Genomic DNA, 9,548 nt, shown 5'->3' with positions numbered 1-9,548 from the left:
TTCTTCTCCCGGAACAGCAAATAACAAATATGAATTTTAAGTTTTGCCCCCCATCAATAATTGGTTCCTAGCACTTTTCTCTTTTCCTCATGTTTGTCCGTACAAGTTGGTACAACAAGTGTTGTTAACGGACAAAATATTTCTGAAACTCAAAGCAAAGGCAGAAAAAATGCTTTGTTTGACTAAAATAGTTGCATTATATTTGAATATTTGTTTTCATCGTGTATTTGAACTAGGTGGGGCCGAAATGAAAAGAAGCTTAGCATGATGAGATTTATGTCAAAATTACAATGTAAAACGTTAGACAGCCATGCTATTTAAAATTTTGGTCTTCTCCTTTAATTCACTGTTTAAGAAACTTTCAAAGTAGTAGCAGTAAGTACTAAGTACTACACGGATATTGTTTTTCGGTGAATATGCTACACAGATATTAATGTAATCATTTAGATTTTCTTTAATATATATATATATATATATTTTTTTTTTTTTTTGTAATGTTATGGGTACGATTGTCCCAACATCGAATGACGCATACGATCTGCTTATTTCTTGTTTTTCCATGTTGGGTTTTGTAGAACCCTTCAAAATTTTTCTTTTCCTTTCTCAATTTTTTTTCCTTTAATGTTTTTTCTCATGAACTTCTTTTTGGAAAATAGAACTTCAAGTTTTTTTTTTTTTCTTTTTTTTAGTAGAGTACTTCAAGTTAACATCAGGTAGATTTCCGAAAAGAAAAAGGGAAAATTAAATTGCCTAATCTTGTTGATATTTTGGGTTTCTAATCTTAAATCTAGAGAATAATATGGTTGAATAATCAATAGACACGTACTAGTAAATCGGACAACCTCTACTCAAAATTTTGAAATTTGACTTTTACCATTGAAATTGTTTTAGAATTTCAGTGTGCTTAGGCTTTTATAAGAAAAAATATTACTATACTCTCATTCAATAATTAAAAATACAGAATCATATATCTATTTAAAAAAAAAAAAAACTATCTTTATTCTTTACAATATCCCATTGAAAATAAATTTCTCTATTAATAGGCAACGGTAAACTTACCATTGAAAGTGTTAGGATAGTTTGAAATATTAAGCGGGTTAATTTATAATTTTTCCCTGGATATTGTTCATTTTCCCTCCAAGAAAATAAAAAGAAAAGGTAAATAATACTATAGAAAATTTTATGGTAGGATCATATAAAAAGTACACCATCATTAGCACATATTGTTTAAGTGCCATTTCGTCACGTTATGACAATCATATTAAATTTTTTTAAAAAGTAAAATACCATAACGATATTTGATAAAAATCTAATAATTATATACTATAAGCAATAACTTTTATACGTTACCACGTAATTCTTAGAAAAAAAGAAAGAAAGGTGTTTATTTTTGGACATTAGTTTCTTTGTGCCATAAATTCTTTAAGAAAGGTTTTGGTTTGGAAAGTGGCATACACAATGCGCTGTATACGATCAATGGATATTGTATTTTACAGATCGTAAAATGGAAAAAGGGTTGCATATAACCACAGAACACAAATAAATAAGTATATATATGAGTAGTGTTAGGGACACCATGCTTTAATCTCAATTAATTTACATCAATTTACGTATAGAATTATTGTCTTTTTATTAATAAATGTTATTATTTATTATTAATTGATATGACAATTTAGAGGATCATACGTTATAAAAAATTGATATTAGAGTTAATGTCTCTAATATTATTCTATTTATATGTTAATCGCACAATTCTTCATATACAGGTGGTTGATCTTCGACCAAAAAAAAAGAATAGGAATTTTCAGGCAGATATGGTGGGCTTGGGGGATTCGGAGACACACACGGTTTCCACGAATCCCTTGAGCAGCCTTTTCTTGCATCCAAAGAAGAGTAAAACAAGCCATGAGAACAAAGTAAAAGGACCAGGAGAGGCCGTTTTGAATTTTTGTGGTAAGTTTCTAACGGCAGTTTGACCAGTCTATAAAATTTTACGAACTTATTATAGCCACGTTCATTTCACCGATTCGAATTTTCAATTACAATTTTGTTACAATTAAAAGTTCTCACAAAAAGTTACATCTAATTTTTTTATTATAGTTAAATCTCTCACATAAAATGACATCTCATCTCAAATTAAAAATTCGAATCAACGAACTGAACGAGATATATATTATTTTGAGGAGTTTGAAACGACAAACACAATTAAATATGTTAAACAATGCTATTAAAGAGGCTTGGTCTCATTTAATTTGTTAATTTAAGTTGAAATGTAATTTATATGAGAAATGTTAATTGTAATAAAGAAATTAAATATAATTTTTTATGAGAGTTTTTAATTATAATAAAATTAAAAATAAAAATTTCAATAGTAAAACGTCCTAATCAATCATGTTAGATGGTTCCTTTTTCTTCTGATGTAATGTGACAAAGAAGAAAAAAAACATATATAATTAAAATGGTACTTTTAAAAATAATTTTGAGATTGTGCGTATCTTTCATCAATGTCACCAAGAAAAAAAGAAGAAACAAGAAAGAAAACATGCGTATGAAATAGAGATTCTGCCTTGGGAGAGAGAGAGAGAGGAATTAGTCATTTTAGTTAGTCCTTAAATGTGACAAGTAACAAGAGTCTGGTTGTAGTCCTTAAACATTAGTAAAGGGTAAGCTTCTCTTAAATTTGCTTGTTAGATCTAAATTAAAGGTTAGAATTATCGTCCCATACAATTCAACAATAATTTTTTAAGATTTGGAGAAGTCTTGTTTTACTTTTCTATTTACGAAAAAAAAAAAAAAAAAAAAAAAGTATTCTTTTAGTTATCTTTGTCAGAGGGGGGAAAAAAAAAAAAAAGATCTCTAATCCAACAACCGGACTACAAACGGCACTCACGTGTGATGTCACTTGAATGCATAAAGAATGCCACAGCCGTTTGCTATTGATACGCTAGTGTTTTGCTTTTTGCAGGAGATCTAGGACTTAGATTGAGGAACAACGTTTATTTAATTGATACAAAGGGTACAAGGCTAATTCTATAGCGTCTACAAAATGAACAGTGGCTTTTTTAACTTGCCAAAACGACATGGTAACTCTTGGCTATCAGTGTGTACTTTCAGACTGATTATATGTGACCCTATGTGACATTATGTGTGACATAAGTGATTCTCGTGGTAAAAATTATTAAACCTAATTATTGTCAATTTGTGTGTGACATTGCGTGTCACATTATGTAAAATATATGTGACCCTATTATACATAATCTTTGATAATGTAACAAGATAATTGTCAAGAAAAATACGGACTAATCGTGGTAAAAATTGTTTAGAGTTTTGCAACATTTTAAGACGTTTAAATTCTCAAAGTAATTCATTTTCTATGTTTCATTGCTAGTTTGATCGTATGTGATGTATGTGTAGAGACACAATACAAAGATTGATTTGTAAAAGTGTATAATAAAATAATATAATGTGAACTTGAATGATGAGAATACGGTTTCATGATACATGAGAATGAAAAGGAAGCTAGTATGATTGCATAATATTGACATGATACATTGTTAGAAGTGTAGAGAAAAACCTAATGTGTTCTGAGATCATGCGAAAGAAAATGAGAAGAACAAAAAGAATTTACCATTTTCAAGCATTTGGGGGTTGAGTGGATTAATAAATTCAAATCCTAGTAGCTTCTCTATTATCCTTTATGTGTCAAACTTTAAAACCTCATCACAAAATATTAAACGTACACAGAAAAATGATTTTTTTTTTAATAAGGCCAATTAAAAGTTCGGACACATAAATCATGTTCCTAATTACTACTACATATAATTTTCCATTCATCTAAGACAAAAGAATCCTACATAAAATTGTTGGTTTACAAATTGATACTATTCTAAAAAACAGTGTTAATGTGTAAATCAAATATTACATTCAAATATTTAAAATTGGTGACAATGCCTTAATTCATTATATCAGGGCACTTGTGTTAAGTCTTTCACTTTTTACGTGGAAGCATTATCCATATTTTGTTAATATTATTTCAACTTGTCCAAAACGACACATTAAGAAGTAAATAAAATATAAACTTACATCTTTATGATTGTACATTACAAAACATCATAGATTTAGACATTTAGTTTTGAGACCATTCATCAACCAGTTGTTCAACACTCATCATCCTCCTCAGTTCATGTAGACCGAAATTGAAATACAAAATATCGTAATCAATGTTAATGCTCAATAAATCTTCCTTCAACTACAAGTAATCTTAAGGATACTAAAATACTAATATTCTGACTCAATCAATTTTTCCTATCCAACCAATTCAAAGTTCTAATACATTATGCACTATTTTCAACTTTGATCTACATTCCATTAAGAAATTAGAAAATATACCTTTTAAAGAAATTGTGACTTTATTTACATGAATATTATAACATAGAGATGTTGTGTTAAGAATTGCTGAATATTTTTAAAATTTTTAGTAAACACTATAACATCTCAGAAGGGCAAAACGAGATACAGTACATTGCCTATAAGTTACATAATCTGTTTTGTTTGCTCTGCTCTCACTCAACGAAATAAGACTTTAGTTAAACATGAAACAATCTTCTTCAACTATCATACAAGAATGCTACACATATATTATCTATATGTTACCTATGTCTATTAACCAAGTTACACAGAATAAAGCATTACATACGTATTCTTTAAAAGCTACAAGCCGTTTTGTTCATTTAAATCTTTCCTTCTTAGTTTTATTTTTATTTTTATTTTTATTTTTCAGTTTGTCGCTATGTTGCGTGTAATATATCAGGGAAATTATATTAAGATGCCCTTCATTCGATCATGACCCCTGCTTTATACAATCGTAGTACTGGATGGGAGATGGCAAAAAGTCCCTGCTGGACTCAAGAGTTACCCAATTTTCTTAATAGATTTAGCAACTGCTTGTATTAAAATTAAGGCAACCTCTATGGTGGAATCCCGAAAGAAAAATTTCACTAGTGGAGTCTTATTTTTTTATTAATGAATTAATTTTTCAACGATTAAATTTATAATAAAAGTAGTTACATATAATGCGCTGTAAATTTTTAATATAGATCTACACAAATTTAAATGTTACAAATTTAATCTATCGATTAAAAAGTTAGGATCCACCAGCGGAACAAAAATTATAATTTCACCGTAAAATTTGCCTAAAATTAGAGAACTAAGAATACAATTTTAAAATAGTATGGAGACAGACCATATAACCAATCAAACTTGCCTTTTTTTTTTTTTCTTTTTTTTTTTTCCTGAAAATCAGTTGGTCACTAGTCCGACTGTTTCTCTTTTCTTCTTATTTTTTTTCAATAAGGAGTAGTCAGCTATACTATATATATATTGAAAGAATAGTCAGCTATACTATTACACACACAAATTAAATATCATATCCTCTTCCAGGGAAAAAATGAAGGGATCTCGTACGCAAATATATTAGTAGATTAACCATTAAATAGGTATAAAATTACGTAAAAATTTTAAAATAAATAAATTTATCAGTTAAAAAATTTTGATTTATTAGTATATTAAGTGTACTAGAAAATATTCTAAAAATAAAACTAAAAAGAAAAGGCCTCATATAATTCACATTTTTTTTCTTTTTCTTTTTGGGAGATTTTTTGAGATACTTGATGTACCGATAGGTTAAATTTTGTAACCGTTGAATTTGTATACCTTTTAATTTTTACGTAATTTATAATTTTATACAAATCTAACAGATAAAAAATATAATTATTCAGTATGTTAGCGTACTAGATAAGATCTTTCTTATTTTTTAAAGTATCGTTCAGTTTACAAATTTAAGTTTTTAATTTAAATTGATATGTGATTTTATATGAGAGTTTTTTATTATAATAAAAAAAATTAAATATAATTTTTTATATTAATTTTTAACTATAATAAAATTAAAATTAAAAAACTTAAATCAATAAAATGAACGAAACTAACTTAAGAGATACACATAGATTTCTTTTCCTGTGGAACACAAAATTAAAGTTATCATATTATTTGTAGGCCATCTTTCGTACAACCCCCACAGCAGTAGATTGAGATTGAATCATACACGTAGGACACAGACCCCACTTGCCCACCAAGTAGTGTCCAAAAGCCTATCTATGGTTTTGGGTGTGAGTGAAAAGATACAAGACAATCCCTGCATAGACGTCATTCTAACTTTGACCAACAACAGTAACGAAAATTGGCGACTCAGTTGGGACTAGCTCGCCCGTGAACCCAACCCAAAGTGGAGTTAAGCCGACGTTTAATTTATAAATTTAAAATTATAATTTTTTTTTATGTAAAAAAATATTATAAAAAATTATGAATTATAATTTAAATTATGGTATGAATTTTTACTCTAAATACAACATAAAAAATTATTAATAGTGGTTTTTAAAATTTTTCTTTACCTTGGATTTTAATATTATCCAAAAAGCATATTTTTTATTTTTAATTATTTAATATATTTTTCATTTTTAATTGTTGTAAATGCATATGGGATTGTATTTTTCATTTCTCAATATATTATTTTAACTAATAAAATGATCAAAATATTTTGAAAAGAAAGAAAATACTAAAAACTCTAAAATTAGGAGAAATTGTATATTTTTGTTTTGTTTTCAATTTTTAGGATTTTTTCGTTTATAATAATTTTTTAAGGATATGTTCATTTGTACAACTCAAGTTAAGTCATGACTTGAATTATGTATGTGAGAGAAAAATATTATAATAAAAAATATAAATTAAAATTTTTATAAGAAAAAATACTATAATAATATAATTTGAATCATGAAATGAATAAAACTTAAGTCATTTTTGTATTCAAAATAGATGGTTAATTGAATATACATTTGCCTACTAAACACAATCTCACAGTTTATATATACAATAATCGAAAACTAATAGTAAACAGTTTAAATAGCACTAAAAACAGGGAGGGAAATAGGTAAAAACTCGAAAATAATTTTGATCTGTAATATCGACAGACCCACACCCACACACATGACATAATTTTGATTGTAATAATACTACCCAATCAAAAAATTATTACAACCATAAACTCTAACTTTTTTAAGAAAAAAGAAAAAACATTAACTAATTCTTACACACAATGCTGCCATATCACTTCATATTACTAAGAGACTATTTAGTTCGTTGATTCGAATTTTTAATTTGAATTGAGATGTGACTTTGGCCTCATTTAGTTCGCGGATTCGAGTTTTTAGTTCGAGTTGAGATGTGATTTTATATGAGAGCTTTTCACTGTAACAGAAAAAGTTAAATATGACTTTTTGTGAGAGCATTTAACTGTAACAAAATTAAAATTAAAAACTTGAATCGATGAAATGAACGAAGTCTTTATGTGAGAATTTTTTATTGTAATAAAAAAATTAAATATAATTATTTTTAAGAATTTTTTTATTATAATAAAACTTAAATTTTAAATTTAAATTAGTAAAATAAATGAGGTATAAAAAAATACAGAGATTTTAAAAAAAAAATAAAGATTTGAGAGAGATGCCTTGCCTTCTTTTACGGGTCATGTCCCTTCTCTTCTTTTAAGCGAAAAAAGAAAGACCAAAGAGACAGAGACATATTCGTTCTTTTCCACCTTTTTCTTTTTCTTTTCTTTTTTTTTTTTTCCCCTAACCCTCTTTCTTTTTTTATTTTTTTATTTTGGTAGACCCATTTCTCATTTTCTTTTACAAAAACAGCGTTAACCATATCTTTAACCAGAGAAAAATTAATAAATTTTCTTATATAGTCTCTTCGTGTCCCTACTCGCCGACTACCACAGGAAGGAGATTATCCCCACCGCGCATACAGAGAGAGAAAGAGAGAAAGAAAGAGAGAGAGAATATAGCAGCTATATTATAGATCTAGAGAGAGAAAGAGCGTGTTTTTCTGTTTCTGTGTCGTCCATAAGGAAATGAATAATAATATGGATAAAAGCTGTCAATCTTCAGGGGATTCTTCCATAACCACCACGACGAGCAGTAGTGGCAGAAGCAGCACCACTGGAAGCAGAGATCAGTACCTGAAGCACCTCAACAAGCTCTCCCACAAGATCTCCAAACCCATCATCAAGAAACCTCCACTGTTTGATCAAGATCATTCCTCTCTCAACGGTCACCAGAATCAGAGTTTCAACAATCCCCAGACCCAGACCCAGACCCAGACCCAGACCCAGACCCAGGCCCAGCCGCAGAACCTGCAAGCACAGCCCCAGCACCAGCCGCCGGTTTACAACATCAACAAGAACGACTTCCGAGACGTCGTCCAGAAGCTCACGGGCTCCCCGGCCCACGAACGCTTCCCCTCCTCCACCTCCACTCCTCCGCCGCCGTCTGTTCACCATCCCAAGCCCGCCAGCTCCCGCCTCCAGCGGATACGCCCTCCGCCCCTGGCGCAAATTAGCAACCGCCCTCCTCCCCTGCTAAATAGCGCCGTCCAGCCCCCACTGCACTTCGGCGGCGTCGGTCGGCCGACGGCGCCGCTATCCCCTCTTCCGCCTCTTCCGGCGGTTCACGCGGCGGCGGAGTCCCCTGTTTCGGCCTACATGCGATACCTCCAGAACTCGATGTCGGCCGCCCTCGATTCGAATCAGAAGCAGCCCTCGGGATTCTCGCCGCTAGCACCTCTGGTCTCGCCTCGGTGGAGCAATCTTGCGCCGCCACAGCAGCAGCAGGGGATTCTTCCTCCGCCTCCAGCCACATCAATGATGCCGCCGCCGCCGCCGCCGCCGCCGCAGTTCCATGTGCCGCCGTCTCCTCCGATTCCTTTCGGGTGCTTGAACTCGCCGAGGTCGCCTTACCCTTTGCTCTCCCCAAGCCTTCTGCTCTCGCCGTCGTCCGGTCAATTAGGATTTCCTCAGCTGCCGCTCTCGCCGACCGTGCCCGTACCAAGCCCTCGATGGAGAGGATTCTAAGCTTGGTAAGTCGCTCTCTTTGAAACGTTGTCGTTTCAGGGTTTAGGGTTTTGTTTTTATTTTTATTTTTTCTTTTCTTTTTCTTAGTCGGTTTGTACATTTAGGATGGGGGGTTTTATTCAATCACCGGTGGTTGGATGGAAAATCGTCCACCGCTGGGTTAACTTTAGGAGTTTGTTCTATGTAAATGGGATATCAAACGACATGAAAGGAAAAAGAAGAAGAAAGAAAGAAAGAAAGGAGCTCTACATTCGTTCTTTGGTGATGTTAGAGAAAAGTTAGATGAAGTTATAGATAGAATAGAATCTGTTGTGAGAAGGATGTTACTGATATTAGCTATTTTACTTTTGTGAAAAATGCTGTTGGGCCCAATTTTCTATATACGTGTCTTTTTTAGTGTCTCCCTAGATTTTTGGCTCACATTGTTTGCCAGTTTTTGTTTTGACAAAACTAAGGATTTTAGTTCGGTTTTGGATTAACGCATTTCGCGGATTCGAGTTTCGAGTTTCTTTACTGTAGTAATTTTTGTAAGAGCGTAGTAAAATTAAAATTAAAAACTCAAATTAGTTAAATGAACGAGACA

At 31.4% G+C, this 9,548-nt stretch overlaps 1 protein-coding gene across 1 annotated transcript; it reads left to right on the top strand.

Annotated features, from left to right (window-relative positions):
- The first annotated feature begins 7,740 nt into the window (after nucleotides 1-7,740).
- On the top strand, nucleotides 7,741-9,548 carry LOC21395939 (VQ motif-containing protein 9). The gene has a single exon (XM_010100328.2). It carries the CDS (start codon nucleotides 7,967-7,969, stop codon nucleotides 8,963-8,965), a length of 999 nt encoding a protein of 332 aa, XP_010098630.1. The 5' UTR covers nucleotides 7,741-7,966; the 3' UTR covers nucleotides 8,966-9,548.

The sequence above is a fragment of the Morus notabilis genome, unplaced genomic scaffold (genome assembly GCF_000414095.1).
Source record: "Morus notabilis unplaced genomic scaffold, ASM41409v2 Scaffold1012, whole genome shotgun sequence".
Taxonomy (NCBI): domain Eukaryota; kingdom Viridiplantae; phylum Streptophyta; class Magnoliopsida; order Rosales; family Moraceae; genus Morus; species Morus notabilis.
Note: the sequence above shows the minus strand (reverse complement) of the source record. Positions and strands in the feature narration are given on the sequence as shown.

Excerpts from the sequence above, each read along its gene's own strand:
- LOC21395939 (XM_010100328.2), top strand. The coding sequence starts at position 7,967 with ATGAATAATAATATGGATAAAAGCTGTCAATCTTCAGGGGATTCTTCC.